This window comes from Salvelinus namaycush, chromosome 4 (assembly GCF_016432855.1).
Source record: "Salvelinus namaycush isolate Seneca chromosome 4, SaNama_1.0, whole genome shotgun sequence".
NCBI lineage: Eukaryota > Metazoa > Chordata > Actinopteri > Salmoniformes > Salmonidae > Salvelinus > Salvelinus namaycush.
This window is the reverse complement of record NC_052310.1, coordinates 51,934,118-51,952,372: the sequence shown is the minus strand read 5'-3', so window position 1 is coordinate 51,952,372 and position 18,255 is coordinate 51,934,118. Positions and strand designations below refer to the sequence as shown.

The window sequence follows — 18,255 nt, the reverse complement described above, 5'->3', positions numbered from 1 at the left end:
GGCAGCCAAAGGCAGTAGGCTTTTGTGGGGTGTTGTCTATGTCTATGTTCTATGTGTGCACTTAGTTCTGTTTAGCTTCACGTTTGTTTTGTTCATTTTGTAAGTGGTTGTTTTTTCCTTCATTAAAGAAGATGTATTTTTCACGCGCTGCGCCTTGGTCCTCTCTCTCTCACGAAGACGATCGTGACAGAGTCTGACCACAAGTCAGAGACCAATATGATGACACGCCAAATGCGTTTGATTGATCCTTTTTGTCTTCTTTTAATGACTCAAACATAACTGAAAGTAATCAGATTACATTACTGAGTTTCGGTAATCCAAAAGTTGCATTAGTGATTACAGTTTTGGACAGGTACAGTACCTTCGGAATGTATTCAGACCCATTGACTTTTTCCACATTTTGTTACGTTACAGCCTTATTCTAAAATGGATTAAATAAAAAAAATCCTCAGCAATCTACACACAATACCCCATATTGACAAAGCAAAAACAGGTTTTTAGAAATATTTGCTAATAATAAAAACAGATACCTTATTTACATAAGTATTCAGACTCTTTGCTATTAGACTTGAAATTGAGCTCAGGTGCATCCTGCTTCCATTGATCATCCTTGAGATGTTTCTACAACTTGATTGGAGATAACCTGTGGTAAATTTAATTGATTGGACATGATTTGGAAAGGGACATACCTGTCTATATAAGGTCCCACAATTGACAATGCATGTCAGAGCAAAAACCAAGCCATGAGGTCGAAGGAATTTTCCGCGCCGAGACAGGATTTTGTCGAGCCACAGATCTGGGGAAGGGCACCAAAACATTTCTGCAGCATTGAAGGTCCCCAAGAACACAGTGGCCTCCATCATTCTTAAATGGAAGAAGGTGGTTCCAAACAAGACCAAACTGAGCAATCAGGGGAGAAGGGGCTTGGTCAGGGAGGTGACTCTGTGACTCTGACAGAGCTCTAGAGTTCCTCTGTGGAGATGGGAGAACTTTCCAGAAGGACAACCGTCTCTGCAGTACTCCACCCGTCAGGGCTTTATGGTAGAGTGGCCAGACGGAAGCCATTCCTCAGTAAAAGGCACATGACAGCTCGCTTGGAGTTTGCCAAAATGATTCTCAGACCATGAGAAACAAGATTATCTGGTTTGATGAAACTAAGATGTAACTCTTTGGCCTGAATGCTAAGCATCACGTCTGGAGGAAACCTGGCACCATCCCTACGGTCAAGCATGATGGTGGCAGCATCATGCTGTGGGGATGATTTTCAGCGGCAGGGACTGGTAGACTAGTCAGGATCGAGGCAAAGTACAGAGAGATTCTTGATGACAACCTGCTCCAGAGAGCTCAGGACCTCAGACTGGGGTGGTCCACCTTCCAACAGGACAACCACACTAAGCACACAGCCAAGACAACGCAGGAGAGGCTTTGGGACAAGTCTCTGAATGTCCTTGAGTGGCGCTGCCAGAGCCCGGACTTGAACTCAATCGAACATCTCTGGAGAGACCTGAAATTAGCTGTGCAGCAACGCTCCCCATCCAACCTGACAGAGCTTGAGAGGGACTGCAGAGAAGAATGGGACAAACTCGCCAAATACAGGTGTGCCAAGCTTGTAGCGTCATACCCAAGAAGACTTGAGGCTGTAATCGCTGCCAAAGGTGCTTCAACAAAGTACTGAGTAAAAGGTCTGAATACTTATGTAAATGTGACATTTCAGTTTTATTTTTAATAAATTAGCAAAAATGTCTAAACCTGTTTCTCATTGTGTGTAAATTGATGAGGGGAAGAAAACAATATTGTCAATTTTAGAATAAGGCTGTAACCTAGCAATATATGGAAAAAGTCAAGGGGTATGAATACTTTACAAAGGTATTGTAACTAGTATCTGTAACTGATTACATTTAGAAAGTAATCTACCCAACTCTGCTTATCTATGCCTCATCACAAACATTTTGGAATCTTTATCCAAGGTGTGAATGTGTACTAAAATACATCACTATAAACCTTACACTTTGCTGGTCTTGTCAAATGATTGATGTATGCTTTTGGGATGACTGACCTATTTGGAGCAGCAGCTCCCTAACTCACTTCTCTTCATCCTGTCGGGCTGATATGGGAAATCAAACCAAATGGATCAAATCCCCCTTCTGTTGATATAAAGCCCCTATGGCAAAGGTCAGCCCAACGTTTTATAAATACATTAGATGACTGATACTAAGATGTTGTTTTGAAGCCACCGTTGTTTTGAAGCCACCGTGCCTCCATCTTGGCACTCCTCCACCATTGTAAACAATATTTTGGAAGCTATAGAAATGAATGTATTATGGTCTACATTTGTTATTTTGGCATATTTATTATATTAGACACCTTAATACATACTCCTAAATTATTATGTGAGCTAAACAAACATTTTCAATAAAAAATATATACTAAAAAATGTAATTTTGTACATGAAATATTAAATTGAAATACTGTATAATTCCATTCATTCCTATGGAAGATTGCTCCTACTGGAGAGTGCCAATATGGCCGACCGGTGGCTTCATAGCCTGTCAATGGCCAATACATAACATCTGCAATCCAGGGTTTATATACAAAAATTGGGTCAGCCTGATTACCACAAAAATACCAATACATTCCCTGTTGCTTTGTTTCTGACAAGACTACAGTATCAACACCTCATTGTCATAATTAATATGTCATGTTAGAATTTCCTTAGAACTTTTTATGATACCTACAGCTCTGCTAGGCACCATGCAATTACTACACACCTGACATGGACGATCAGTCTTCTCCACTTCAAGTCTTAGTAATCAAAATGACTGACTGTGCTCATGAGCTAATGTCCACTTTTGACAGTAAATTAGCTAAGGCAGGAGCAAGGATAATGGCCACCACATGTTGTCTGGTAAACTGGGGATGAAATGATGTAGAAAATGAAATCTAATTCCATTATCACTCACAAAATTGATATTGTACTTTTTGCACCTCAAGCTATTGTAGGCAGACTATGGCCACTGTAAAAGCAATTTCCTTTATATGTAATATCAGTGGAGGCTGCTGAGGGGAGGACGGCTCATAATAATGGGTGGAACGGAGCGAATGGAATGGCATCCAACCATGTGTTTGATACAATTCCACAGATTCCGCTCCAGCCATTACCACGAACCCGTCCTTCCCAAGGTGCCACCAACCTCCTGTGCGTCGTATTATGTTCTATCACCCATACTCTAGATATGTGTGCTGCAGACTTTCTGTTGTAAACATATTTGCACTGTATTTTTACAGAATGGTCTTATGTGTAATCCCTATCTAAGACGCAGTGATGATTGATTGCCAGACACCCTTAACCCAAATTGTCACTCCACTGTTGAAAATGTAATTGGATATGCCAAAAATGTATTACTGTGGTACTTATACAGCCTGTCGTCAGTGCCTAGCGCCACCATAATATATAGACACTAGCAATGGGTTCACTCTCTTTAACCACCGGAGTCCTGGAGTGACCTGCCCCCAAGCGCATTCTACACCAGTGGTTCCGAACTCCAGTCCTTGAATACCCCAACAGTACACATTATTGTTGTAGCTCCAGACAAACATTCCTGATTCAACTCATTGAGGGCCTGATGATTAGTTGACAAGTTGAATCAGGTGTGCTTGTCTGGGACTACAATACAAATTGTGTACTGTTGGGAGTACTATAGGACTGGAGTTGGGAACCACTGTTCTACACTACACGAATGCTTTCTCAATCTTTCAGCATGCCTTTCACAGCACAACTACAATTTGATTTCAGATACGAGGTCAGACACCTTCCAGTCCCTATAGACCAGGGGTACTCAACTCTTACACTACGAGGTCCTGAGCCTGCTGGTTTTCTGTTCTACCTGATAATTAATTGCACACACCTAGTGTACCAGGTGTAAACCAGTCCCTGATGAGAGAGGAACAATAAAAAAAATGATCACAGCACACACATGGTTAGAATTACATTTCCAAGACAAACTTTTGTAAGAAACCATGAAACAATAACAATCTAAGTGCAATCTGATGGCAACATTAAGTGAATGGTCCATAAGACACTGATGGTCCTTGCCTCTGGATATCGTCAGTACAGGAGCTCTCAACCTGTCCATATCTATGGCAACAAGATAAACCTAATAGAATCTCTGGCAAAAAGAACTGCTGACACTAATCTGTTGTCATAACAACCACAGTCTCCCACCCCTTCCTCAGCATGGGTGCTCACACTAATCTCCTTTCATTACACCAAGATGTCCTCCTGGGATACAGCAAGGGGATCTTTTTGACACATGAGGCATGGCGTGTAATTGTGAAATTTGAACCAAAAAAACACCACACACCAAAATGTCCAGTAGCAAGCAGTAATGGCCTACTGAATTAGCCCCCCAAAGAAGTGAATCTTTCTGAGAAGGTATAACAATGAAAGAGAGAGCTTCAGGTCCAAATTGTTATTATCTGAGTGTAAGGATGGTGAACTGTAGTGTTCATAGACAAAGATGATTCAATTCAAAGTTACAAACATGATTTGGTATGAAGCATGCATCACTTCAAACATGATGCTGTGACTAGCGTGCCAGTCAGGCCTATTTGCAACAGAACATGCATATCCAGTGTGCTTTCCCTCTTTATAGATGTTAGGTTAATTATGCATGCTCTTGCCGTGTCGACAATTAGGTTGCTGGCGGGTCCAACACCCATCACCAACACCAATAACGACACTGTGGTCATTATTATAGAGGATATGGTGAGTGGTTCATCCATTGAAGAAGTGAAATCCACTGACAAAAAAATGTACAGTAAAAGAGAGGAGAGCAGTTTCTCCATTCAATGGACTCATGGGTCCTGGTTGACATTAAAGAGGCTGAGAATGCACCCGCACAGGAAGAGTCCATAGGCGCAGTCAGAGTGGTTGAGAGTGGGGATGAATGAGAGCAAGGATTAATAGCGCTCACATTCTAAGTCCTCGGTAGGGGATCCTCACCACCGTTCACCACTCTGAATGTACCAATAACTGACTCTAAAGCAGGTAAATTCGACTCCCAATATACAGTGTAAGGGACAACCAATATTTCATGATGAGAAAGCTGATAATGCTGTGTTGACCAAAAACAGCATATTCCTATCTAACAAGTCTTTCAACATATCCTCACATTGTTCTTTAGGCTGGTACAGTACAGTAACAGCATGGCTGGCAAGCCTGACATTGTACAACCAAAGACTTCCGGTTCATGGGTCGGTCTTGAATTGCGTTTGCATTTGGGCATGGCATTTTGGAGAAAAGAAAAGTTGTATTTATTTAAATGTATTTGGGTACATCTTCCCATTCTAAATCAACTAATATGGCAGCTTAATGACTATAACTATTTTTTACCATACGGATAACACCACCGACGGTAACATCAATGAGACATTTTTGATTTTTGAAGATTTTCTTAAATGGAGGCCACAGATGCTCAACTCTAAGGCCGTTAACACAAATAATTAAATATAGTGATATGATTAATAATTTTGCTCACAATGTTATTTCCCTTCAATTAAATTGAGTAACACCAAGTGACCCTTTGGATTTCCTGAGTGGCTCCCGAGTGGCGCAGCGGTCTAAGGCACTGCATCTCAGCGCTAGAGGCGTCACTACAGACCCTGGTTTGATTCCATAGGGTGGTGCACAATTGGCCCAGCGTTGTTAGGGTTTGGCTGGGGAAGGCCGTCATTGTAAATAAGAATTTGTTCTTAACTGGCTTGCCTGCCTAGTTAAATAAAATAAATACAATAATACAAAATTAGACATACCAAATTATCACTGAATCCTCAAATTCATGACACACTTAAAGGGTGTGATTAGCTAATAATCTTCTTTAATATAGACCACTCCGCCGGTAACAGTTTGCCACTGGAGGGAATGCTCAAATTCCTTGTCTATCTTTGTCATGAGTGATTTTCAAGGCGGTAACACCAATTACATAAAACTGAGGGACAGACATTATACTAGTAAAACATTTTTTATTTTAATAGCCTTCTTTGTTTTTATTGATCTATACAAGATATTAAATACTTTTCACTTTCTGGCATTCAAAATAATAGATATCTCTAAATCCCCAAAACATGTCTCTACAATTCTACACTCTATCTCTACTGGGACAAGACAATTTGCTTACCCTAAGTACTTTAAGCAATGCATAAACAACATTTGCAGTATAAAGGTCTTGCAATATGTTTTATCATTGATCAACAGTTTAATATAAACAAAGACATGTATGATTGCAAAGGCAAGGGAGGCCCCTGCAATTCAAGAACAACCTCGTCATACGGCATTATCCTTGTGTGCGTCCCAATAATATCTCATTTCTCCTGAAGTGTGTACTGCCCCAACAGTTTGTGTACCGCCCCAACAGATCCACAGATGATGCAATCTCTATTGCACTCAACACTGCCCTTTCCCACCTGGACAAAAGGAACACCTATGTGAGAATGCTATTCATTGACTACAGCTCAGCGTTCAACACTATAGTGCCCCCAAAGCTTATCACTAAGCTAAGGACCCTGGGACTAAACACCTCCATCTGCAACTGGATCCTGGACTTCCTGACGGGCCGACCCCAGGTGGTAAGGGTAGGTAACAACACATCCGCCACGCTGATCTTCAACACGGGGACCCCTCACGGGTGTGTGCTCAGTCCCCTCCTTTACATCCTGTTCACTCAGGAATGCATGACCAGGCACGACTCTAACACCATCATCAAGGTTTCCGATGACACAACAGTGGTAGGCCAGATCACCAACAATGATGAGACAGCCTATAGGGAGGAGGTCAGAGACCTGACCGTGTGGTGCCAGGACAACAACCTCTCCTTCAAAGTGATCAAGACAAAGGAGATGATTGTGGACTACAGGAAAAGGAGGACCGAGCACGCCCCCATTCTCATCGACAGGGTTGTAAGTTGAGCAGGTTGAGAGCTTCAAGTTCCTTGGTGTCCACATCACCAACAAACTGTCATGGTCCAAACACACTAAGACAGTCGTGAAGAGGGCACGACAAAGCCTATTTCCCCTCAGGAGACTGAAAAGATTTGGCATGGGTCCTCAGATCCTCAAAAGGTTCTACAGCTACACCATCGAGAGCATCCTGACTGGTTGCATCACTGCCTGGTATGGCAACTGGCTCGGCCTCCGACCGCAAGGCACTACAGAGGGTAGTGTGTACGGCCCAGTACATCACTAGGGCCAGCTTCCTGCCATCTAAGAACCTTTAAACCAGGCGGTGTCAGAGGAAGGCCCTAAAATGGTCAAAATCTCCAGCCACCCTAGTCATGGACTGTTCTCTCTGCTACCGCAAGGCAAGTTGTACCGGAACGCCAAGTCTAGGTCCAAAATAATTCTTAACACCTGCTACTCTCTGTTTATTATCTATGCATAGTCACTTTAACTCTACTTACATGTACATATTACCTCAATTACCTCGAATAACCGGTGCCCCCCCACATTGACTCTGTACCGGTACCCCTTGTATATAGCCTCGCTATTGTTATTTTACTGCTGCTGTTAAAATTATTTGTTACTTTTATTTTTAATTTTTAACTTAAAACTTCTTAAAGCATTGTTGGTTAAGGGCTTGTAAGTAAGCATTTCACTGTAAGGTCAACACCAGTTGTATTCGGCGCATGTGACAAATACAATCTGATTTGAAGTGTGCGCTCGTTCACTACTTCCAACAAATCTAAAAGCATTGAATTGGCGGAGGCATGGGCTGGTGGGAGTTTCCACAATATTTCTTATACCAGTAATTTTCTTTCAAATTGGCAAAGGGGAGTGCAGTGCAAACTTTGGGTGGAAGGAGAGATAATTGGGGCATGCCATGTTGGCATCATGTTTATTGTGAGGAGAAAGCGCCCTCTTGTGTTCACATTTTTAAACAGCACTGTACCAGAGATGGTTTATATAAGGTAGCTAGCTATGTACCACTCAAAAATCCCCATGAAATAGGTACTAGCTCCATTTACTTTATGGTTATCGTGATTGTGTGGGGTACAAACAAAAATCACATTATATAAGTAAACACAACTAAATTCAAATATCACCCTTTTCTCCTCTTGAGAAAAAACACGTTTAGCATTTAGTAATTTTGCAGCTTGACATACACTACCGTTCAAAAGTTAGGGGTCACTTAGAAATGTCCTTGTTTTTGAAAGAAAAGCGCATTTTCTGTCCATTAAAATAACATAAAATTCATCAGAAATACAGTGTAAACATTGTTAATGTTGTAAATGACTATTGTAGCTGGAAACGGCAGATTTTTTATGGAATATCTATATCGGTGTACAGAGGCCCATTATCAGGGATCCCTCAGGGATGCTGGCCTTCTAAGCAGAGTTGCAAAGAAAAAGCCATATCTCACTGGCCAATAAAAGGAAAAGATTAAGATGGGCAAAAGAACACAGACACTGGGCAGAGGAAATCTGCCTAGAAGGCTAGCATCCCGGAGTTGCCTCTTCACTGTTGACGTTGAGACTGGTGTTTTGCGGGCACTATTTAATGAAGCTGCCAGTTGAGGACTTGTGAGGCGTCTGTTTCTCAAACTAGACACTCTAATGTACTTGTCCTCTTGCTCAGTTGTGTACCCGGGGCCTCCCACTCCTCCTTCTATTCTGGTTAGAGCCAGTTTGCGCTGTTCTGTGAAGGGAGTAGTACACAGCCTTGTACCAGATCTTCAGTTTCTTGGCAATTTCTTGCATGGAATAGCCTTCATTTCTCAGAACAAGAATAGACCGACGAGTTTCAGAAGAAAGTTCTTTGTTTCTGGCCATTTTGTGCCTGTAATTGAACCCACAAATGCTGATGCTCTAGATACTCAACTATTCTAAAGAAGGCCAGTTTTATTGCTTCTTTAATTAGAACAACAGTTTTCAGCTGTGATAACATAATTGCAAAAGGGTTTTCTAATGATCATTTAGCCTTTTAAAATGATAAACTTGGATTAGCTAACACAACGTGCCATTGGAACACAGGAATGATGGTTGCTGATAATGGGCCTCTGTACGCCTATGTAGATATTCCATAAAAAATCTGCCGTTTTCAGCTACAAGTTATTTACAACATTAACAATGTCTCTACACTGTATTTCTCATCAATTTGTTGTTATTTTAATGGACAAAAAAGTGCTTTTCTTTCAAAAACAAAGTGACCTCAAACTTTTGAACGGTAGTGTATATACTGTATGTAATTTGGACTATAAATGAGGAGGGAACTTCTGAAGTGGTCTGGTATGTTGAAACGCCTTGTTTTGTCGATTTCTCTTTGGTCCTATCACAGGACAAATGTATTTCTGACGTACTTCCGTGCATGTGATGAACTGTAATGGCAGCCCACATGCGCATCAAAATTGTTTAAAGGATACCTGTGCAATTCACAAAAATGTATAATGTTAGCTTTTACTTGAATATGAGACATTTACTGAGACTTGGGCCCTCGCTGGCTCGACTAAATGTGCGGTTGTGCCACCAAAGCGTCTGGAACAGTCATGGAACGATACGAAAAGTGAGAGTGGACTTCGGTGAGAAGTAAGTTGACGTATGACTTGGCTAGCTAGTTAGTAGTTAGCTAGCTTCATAGCTTGCTAATAACATAACGTTACACAGTAACAACCAGTCAAGCCTGTGGGTCAAGGTTTCAAGTTCATTATTCAATGCAGGGGTGTACTTGTTGATTTCATATTGTCATGGTCTGAGTCAGATATATTTATAAGAAGGAATATTATTTAGAATATAACGTTATCGGTCTTGAGTCTATCTAAATTTGTATTGCGGTGATGATGAATGGGCGATTGACTCACATCAATTCACTCTAACCTCAGATGTTTTCTGATTTCCCTGCTTTTAAAGAAAACTTGAGATCTCAACAGGGAAACTTGCCAGATTTGCAGATGGGTCGGCTGTTGTGCAGGTAGCTATATTTCAGTTTGCAACTTGAATATGCACAAGATGTTCAAACCAGTTACTCAGATGCATTCCACCTCTTTATTCAGCTTGGGGATACAACAGTGATGGTGACAGCTGTCAGCAAAACAAAACCATCCCCCTCCCAATTTATGCCTTTAGTGGTAAGTTAATGCTCCTGTTTTTTAAAGTGGGGTCATATTCATTTATTTTAATGCCCTTCAAACATATTGAAAAACTGCTTTTAGTCTTCCATGTAGGATGGTTCATTATGTGTAATGATCTCTTTAGTGTATTGGGCTATTACATAGTGTTTTCAGGTCCCTTGGAGTAATTCAGGTCCCTTGGCTAGAGCTGTGCGTTTTTGATTGACAGGTGGACTACAGGCAAAAAGCAGCTGCTGCTGGTAGAATCCCCACTAACCACCTGCGGCGGGAGTTGGGCACCACTGAAAATGAGATTCTGACTAGTAGGCTAATAGGTGAGAAGATTATTCTAACTTCTATCCTATAAGTTCCACCAATGCGGTGACTTTTGAGATGTCTACCTTGGTGAATTTGTGGGGGTGATTTCGCCTATTTTTAACAGTCATAAAGAGCACATGGTAAAAAAATAAAGAAAAAACATTTTCCCATCTAAAGAGGTTAAATAAAAAATGACTAGTGAGTTCCTATTAAGTGCCAAATATAGTAACAGGGTTGATGATTTCATCTTAAATGGGCCATAAATCCCCTTATGACAGGGGAAATGGGTACTTTTTGTCAAAGCAGTGACTCGCTCCTGCAGGTTCATGCTCTACAACATCCATAGAGTACGACCCTACCTCACACAGGAAGAGGCGCAAGTCCTAAACCATGCACTTGTCCTCTCCCGTCTGGACTACTGCAACTCATTGTTGGCTGGGCTCCCCGCTTGTTCCATCAAACCCCTGCAACTTAGCCAGAATGCTGGCGTCAGCCTGGTTTTAAAACTTCCCAAGTTCTCAAATGTCACCCTACTCCTTCGCACACTCCACTGGCTTCCAGTCGAAGCTCGCATCCACTACAAGACCATGGTGCTTACCTACGGAACAGCAAGAGGAACTACCCCTCCCTACCTTAGGCTATGCTCAAACCCTACAACCCAACCCTAGCACAACGTTCTGCTACCTCAGGTCCTTTTGCCCTACCACCCCTACTGGAGGGCAACTCCCGCTCAGCCCAGTCCAAGTTCTTCTCTGTCCTGGCACCCCAATGGTGGAACCAGCTTCCCCCTGAAGCTAGGACATCTTCTGAAAACATCTGAAACCCTACCTCTTCAAACAGTGTCTTAAATAATCCTCCTCACCTCGACCTGAACCAGCACTCTAGCTCTGACCCTACTGATAGCTAGTTTATTGAGGAAAATGTACTTTCTATGCCTGTGATGTGTGGTTGTCCTACCTAGCTGTCTGGGGATGAATACACTAACTGTAAGTTGCTCTGGAAAAGAGCGTCTGCTAAATTACTAAAATGTAATTGTAAACGTGTGCAACAGGGAGGGGCAATTGAATGCAAGGTTCACAAACAAAATTAAATTATAAAAACATGTCTAGCTTGTCTGTCTATTGGTAACAGGGTTGATGTGTTATGCTTGACCCACTCTGTTTTCCATCACAAAACACCAGTAAATTGCCAAAAAGAGTAGAACCACCTGCTTTTACACTAGGATTTCACTGTAAGATGTTTCTTTTGAAAAAAATATTTAAAAAATAAATAGTTTCACCATATTAAATTAGAGTTCAGTTCATGTAACAGGATTGACCTTAAAATTAAAGTTATTGTTATTATTTTTTTCTCCATAAAATGAATTGCTAATCACATGAAATAAATAATCTTCAGAAATTACAACAAAATAACTAGGGCTTTACAATGATGGTCATAACTTTTGGGTTAAGTGGGTTAAAATCTACCTGGAATTCAGAGGGTGAAGGGTGGTAAATATCAAAATGTTGAATTTTAGCACTTTAGCAAGTCTTTATTAATAATCTGATTTATTAAATTATCCTTGTGATCTATATTAAAATATCAAAGGCACTCATTTTGTGGAACAACCCAACAATTACTCTAGTCATGAATTAGTACAAATACCATTAGCAGACTTTTAACTGTATCCTTTTTTGTTGTCTCACCTCAGACAGGGCAATCAGACCGCTTTTTCCAGCTGGTTATTTCTATGACACTCAGGTGAGTCATCATTTGTAGCTAATGTTGTAATCATTTATGGACTCATTACTGATATGTTTACACTATTATTACAAGCTATGCTCTTGATTGTAATACTGCTATGTATATTTTCAGGTCCTGTGTAACCTGTTGGCAGTTGATGGTGTTAATGATCCAGATGTACTGGCCATTAATGGAGGTGAGGAGAGATTGATTTCCTTGTAGAAGCAGTCACATGACCTTTGTTTGACATCCAGTGATTAAATAAACTATTTCTCATCCCTACAGCCTCTGCTGCTCTATCCCTGTCTGACATTCCCTGGAATGGGCCCATTGGTTAGTATCTCTTACAGACCTGTCCTTTTTTTTTGCACAGTGTGTGGCTTTAACCATATGGTCTGTGTTTCGTGGATGTTTAGGTGCAGTGCGCATTGGCCTGGTGAATGGAGAGTTTCTGGTGAACCCAACACGAAAGGAAATGGCTTCCAGCACTATCAACCTGATAGTGGCTGGAGCACCGCTCAGCCAAGTGGGTTAGTAGTCCATCTATATCGCACATCCATTTTTCCTATAGGACTCTCTTTTACCTTACTGTAACATTCTATGATATATATTGTGTGTCATATTCAGTCTCTGTAAAAAAAAAACACGTATTGTTTGTGTCTTAGTGATGATAGAGGCTTCTGCTGAGAATGTGTTGCAGCAGGACTTCTGTCATGCAGTCAAGGTTGGTGTGAAGCACACACAGCAGATCATACTGGCAATTCAGCAGATGGCCAGAGAAGCAAAGGTGTCCAAGCGCACTCCTCCCAAAATATTTTCTGCTCCCCTGGAAATGATTGAGCTTGCGCGACAGTAAGGCATCAAATTTCTGTTTTAATATTTCTCATATCTGTAATGTTTTTATTTATTGATGGTAACATGACAGCACACGGTTTTGCTTTCAGGTTGGCCTCTGAAAAGGTCTATGCTGTTTTCACAGACTTCACTCATGACAAAGTAAGTATTTATGTCTGGGTGTTTTTGCTATTATGTTTTTGTGGTACTTTTTCATTCACTAAGATCAGTAACTTACTATGTCCTTTCAGATTTCCAGAGATGATGCCATTAATAAAGTAAGGCTTGAAACAGAGGAACAAATAAAAGGTACATATCATTGCTATATACCAAATAAATGTTATGCTACAAATGTTATGCTTTTTGCAACTTTCAAGGTATTGTGAGTGGTTGTTTACTGTCTAACCGCCTACATATGTCTGTATTCTGTAGAGAAATATCCTCAAGCTGAACCTTACGAGGTGATGGAGTCCTTCAACATGGTATCAAAAGAGGTTTTCCGCAATCTGGTTTTGAACGAGTACAGGAGGTAAAAAGAACATGTCTCAGTAGTATTTAGCAAATATTCATGAATACATGACCAACATATGCGATTGATGAATACTGTGTGGTTTGGAACAATAAAATAGTTTCCTTGTTTTACAGGTGTGATGGAAGAGACCTGACTTCATTGAGAAATATTTCCTGTGAGGCGGACATCTTTAAGCCCCTTCATGGGTCTGCACTTTTCCAGAGGGGACAGACACAGGTAGGGACCTGGCGTTTATAAAGATGTAGGCTCAGAGTATGCATCCTATTCATTTTGGGGACATTGGAAAGTATTGGCGGAGTCTGATTTATTTTGGGTGGCTTGTCATTCTATCTTTAGCCTACTTAATAAAGCCTTTTCTCTCTAGGTTCTGTGCTCTGTAACATTTGACTCCTTGGAGTCTAGTATTAAAACAGACATCATTACTACGGCGTTAAGGTAAACTTATACATTATTAATTACGGTCCTCTTGAAAGCAAATTTCAAGCAAGTGTTAATGCAATTTATGTAGGTTAGATGAAACTAGTTGCTCTCTTTTAACAGTGGAGTCAAAGACAAGAATTTCATGCTTCACTATGAGGTGAGTATCACACATTTGCAAATACGCAGGATTCAAGGATTTGCTTATTAGTTTGGTATTGCACAAAAAAACATCTGAATTGGCTGAAATTATATTTATTTTTCAGTTTCCACCTTATGCAACCAATGAGATTGGAAAGATGAGTGGAATGAACAGAAGAGAGCTTGGTCATGGTTAGTATGCTGGTATAGATTAGACGACGCATGGGTAGTGTGGGTGGCATGGTTATTAAATTGATGCGACCATTTAGATCATATTCTGCTTCTATGGTAACAGGGGCACTGGCTGAGAAGTCTTTGAGACCTGTCATTCCCAAAGACTTCCCCTTCACAATTAGAGTTACCTCTGAGGTTCTGGAGTCTAATGGTGAGATCTATGGATGACTTCCATTTTGCTTCTACATTTTTAGACTATTACTTATTATAAGCTTAGTTGCAAAATCTTAATAATTTCATTGACTGTATGATTAGCCCCCGCTCTTTCTTTCTCTCACGCACTCTCATTCTCTCAGGGTCCTCGTCTATGGCATCAGCATGTGGAGGCAGTCTGGCTTTGATGGATGCTGGTACAGTACTTCATGTTTTTGAAGTGGAAAATAAAAAACGTAATTTGAAAATGTTGTTAATGAGCCTTCTGTTTGCAGTGAAATGTAGCACTTTTGTGTTTCAGGTGTTCCTATTTCATCAGCTGTGGCAGGTGTTGCTATTGGACTCATATCCAAGGCAAACCCAGAGAAGCCATCAGAAATCCAGGACTACCGAATATTGACTGATATTCTGGTACCCAATATTACTAGTATTTTTCTCACCAATCCTACATTCGTACTGTAATAATGGGATCCCCTGTAGAACTGTTTTATTTGTGTTTTCTGTCACAGGGAATAGAGGATTACCTAGGAGACATGGACTTCAAACTGGCAGGAACAAACAAGGGTATCAATGCCTTACAGGTACTGTAGATGAACGTCCAGTGGTTTCGCTATTCTGTCGTATTTTGACTTTATTTTTGCTATAATGTATGCCTCCTTCTTCTAGGCTGATGTGAAGATTCCAGGCTTACCTCTGAAACTTGTAATGGAGGCTATTCAGCAAGCCACGGGTGAAATGAAAGACATGCTCCAGAAATATATTGTTTATGTCGCTATAAAATATTGTAGTCACCAATCCTCATTTCATTCTCATATCTTTAGTTGCCAAGAGGGAGATTTTGGGCATCATGAACAAGACCATTGCCAAGCCAAGGGATAAAAGAAAGGAGAATGGTCCAGTTGTCGGTAAGACTCTTGGTGTCTAGCCCTTATTTGATTCCCATCATTTATGTATTTCCCTTTGAAGGAATATTTCCTGTCTGTTGCAGAGAATGTCAGAGTCCCTGTCTCTAGACGAGCACGCTTTGTCGGACCAGGGGGATATAACCTCCGCAGACTACAAGCTCAAACAGGTAACATTTAATATTTTAAAAAACATTCTAACTCCATTTGTGTCAACCCTGACACATGAGCTTTCTTCATAGGTGCATAGTGTAAGGGAAAATGACAGGTTCTGTGTCATTGGATAGGTGTGACGATAAGCCAGGTGGACGAGGAGACCTTCTCTGTGTTTGCACCTACTCCAGGTGCCATGAATGAAGCCCAGGAATTCATCACAGAAATCTGCAAGGATGATGTGAGTCCAACCTAGTCTGATTCCACTGTATTGCCTAATTTCTTACCATTCCTTAATGCATCCTTAATGCATTTTGATTCACTACAATTATTGTACTATAGACCCATTTCCCCGCCGCGTCATAAAGTTTTGTGCGCTGTTCGTCTTTAAAACCCTCTTTGTTTACCTAGCAGTGGATACGATCACGTGCAACTTCAAATGCAGCTTGTGCAAGTTAACAAACATGTAATCAGTTGGTTATCGTCTACAACATTGCAGATGTCATCAGAGGATTGATTATCTAGCAAGCCAGCGAGGCAAGGTGAAATATCACAAATAGAGCTAAATAAGGCCAGAAGAATAATATACTGTACTTGTTGAACATAGCTATAGCCATCAGTCTTGAATGTTTTCATGGTCATCACTCACTTACTGTTAAGTTTGTCAAGGTCCCGACATCAACGTTGGCTATCCTGCTACAGAGCTTTTTGATGTTGGGAAGCGCGCATTACTCGAACGTGACGTTTGATGGGTAACAGAAAAGGGCTCTATATTGGCTCTCAAACTCGAGGCGACATTCTGCCTTCTCCCTACAGGTATCAGCCATTAGCTTCACTCACGACTGCCTCATGTGAACTGCAATCCCGACGCTGTGTTTTAACGTTTAGAAACCTTTCTAATAATCGCTTGCGATATGGCTTTCAAACATATGGCTCTTATCTTTCATAGCGAGGAAGAATCCTTAAAATAAAAAACACTTACTGTAAATGTTTTGTATAGATCCATACAACTAGGGGAGCCTCCATCCGACGAAACTACACTTCCGCTACACTTCCCGAGTTGCGCTTACACACAGGTGTTCTTGTCTTCCGTCTTTCAATAAACAAGCTCTATAACATAGAGATGTGGGAACACCAACCCTAACCATATCAAGATGTGTATCAATTTAACCTGTGTATTGAAAATTATTTCTCGCTCCTATGAAAGATGGGGTCCTTATGCTTCCAAAACCGTACCGCAAGCGATGAATGTTAATGTGCAGAGCGAGTGTCTGGGATCTTAACAAAACTCTCCAGAAGACGCCTTCGTCCAATGACTCTTATGTGTAATGTAATGGAACTGAGAGTCATGATCAAGGGCTAGACTCTATATCATCCAAAAAAAGCAATGTTTACCCACATCAATACTGATATGAATCTGAGGGTACATTTTTTGCATTGCAGCAAGAGCAGCTGCTGGAGTTTGGTGCTGTTTACACTGCCACCATCATGGAAATAAGGTACACAATGTTATGTGTTATTGGAGGATGCTGTTTAATCTGTGATGCAGCTACTGTCGGTGGTTTTTAAACATAGGACTGATTAAACATTGGATTGCTAAATGGGTAGCTTCATGACTTGCTTCAATTCTGTCTCCCTTCCGCCACAGGGACATTGGTGTCATGGTGAAGCTATATCCCAACATGAGTGCTGTTCTGCTCCATAACTCTCAGCTGGACCACAAACGGGTAAGAGTCTTGCCCCAGAATACCATGCAGGGCTCACAGGACCCTCGACACAGATGTTACCATTTTGGAAAGGGCTGCATGTGTTGGCTTGTTTTCTGTTTGTCATTTATGTTTCAGATAACATTTTTGACAGAGTGAAATAATTGTAAACTCTGAATTTGTACAGATAAAACACCCAAGTGCTCTTGGATTAGAAGTTGGACAGCAGATTCAGGTATGTGTTGCAGTAGGATCATTCTTCTAACCTTTAGTTGTTAATCTGCTTGATTTCTTAACTAACATTATTTCTCTGATGGAACTTTGCCAACAGGTTAAATACTTTGGGCGAGACCCAACAGATGGTAGAATGAGGCTTTCGAGGAAGGTGTTACAATCTCCAGCAGCAACAGTTGTTAAGACACTGAGTGAGAAACAGAGCATCTCCATGGGCACAGGGGATGGCCAAGCGACCAGCACCTCCTCTTGACTCCCCTTGTCCTCCTAGACTGTGACCAACTGTCCATGACCATGCATCTTTAGGACACTCTCCATTCACCCTGACTTCACTGAACTACCGTTTCTCGATACTCACCAACATCCTCCAAGCACCACTTACTGTACTCTCATTCTCTGCTGATTTCAGCAATGGGATCAGATGGGTGGCCATACTATTTTGAGTTTATATGCTGCCAGTTTCTGGTTATCTATTTTATACAATGTGTAATAAATATGTAAATTAACCATGTAATTGTTTCACGCTGACTTAATTTAAACCTGTGACCTCTCATGTGATGGCATATTCCAATCTTCTACATACCGTACTCATTGTTTTAGTTCTACAATATTTAGAGTTGGCATCTTTTATTGAAATCAACAGCATTATTGTATATATATATTTTTGCCAAGGACAGACTCTGTAACAGGTCTGTCGGTTTCGATATTGCCACAATAACGCCCCGTGTACACTAGCACGCGGTACCGCGCGGTGAAACACCGCTTCCCATTCATTTTCAATGGAAGGAGAGGGCGGGGGACCTTTGGGCGGCG

The 18,255-nt window shown here is 41.1% G+C and overlaps 1 protein-coding gene across 1 annotated transcript; it reads left to right on the top strand.

The window, feature by feature from the left end:
- Positions 1-9,363: 9,363 nt before the first annotated feature.
- LOC120046600 (polyribonucleotide nucleotidyltransferase 1, mitochondrial-like) lies at positions 9,364-17,955 on the top strand. Its single transcript, XM_038991970.1, has 28 exons — positions 9,364-9,575; positions 9,897-9,957; positions 10,040-10,114; positions 10,326-10,431; positions 12,105-12,154; positions 12,269-12,332; positions 12,422-12,469; positions 12,553-12,666; positions 12,802-12,988; positions 13,081-13,132; positions 13,222-13,279; positions 13,403-13,499; positions 13,616-13,718; positions 13,867-13,937; positions 14,043-14,079; positions 14,186-14,252; positions 14,356-14,445; positions 14,591-14,644; positions 14,749-14,858; positions 14,957-15,028; positions 15,114-15,177; positions 15,269-15,352; positions 15,436-15,519; positions 15,637-15,743; positions 16,946-17,001; positions 17,151-17,229; positions 17,396-17,443; positions 17,540-17,955. The coding sequence occupies exons 1-28, from the start codon at positions 9,430-9,432 to the stop codon at positions 17,693-17,695; spliced, it is 2,340 nt and encodes a 779-aa protein (XP_038847898.1). The 5' UTR covers positions 9,364-9,429; the 3' UTR covers positions 17,696-17,955.
- The last annotated feature ends 300 nt before the right edge of the window (positions 17,956-18,255 follow it).

Bases quoted from the DNA above. Each gene is read 5' to 3' on its own strand.
- LOC120046600 (XM_038991970.1), top strand. From the start codon at position 9,430: ATGTATAATGTTAGCTTTTACTTGAATATGAGACATTTACTGAGACTT. The intron at 10,432-12,104 runs GTGAGAAGATTA...GTCTCACCTCAG, and splicing joins TCTGACTAGTAGGCTAATAG to ACAGGGCAATCAGACCGCTT. The intron at 14,253-14,355 runs GTTAGTATGCTG...CTATGGTAACAG, and splicing joins CAGAAGAGAGCTTGGTCATG to GGGCACTGGCTGAGAAGTCT.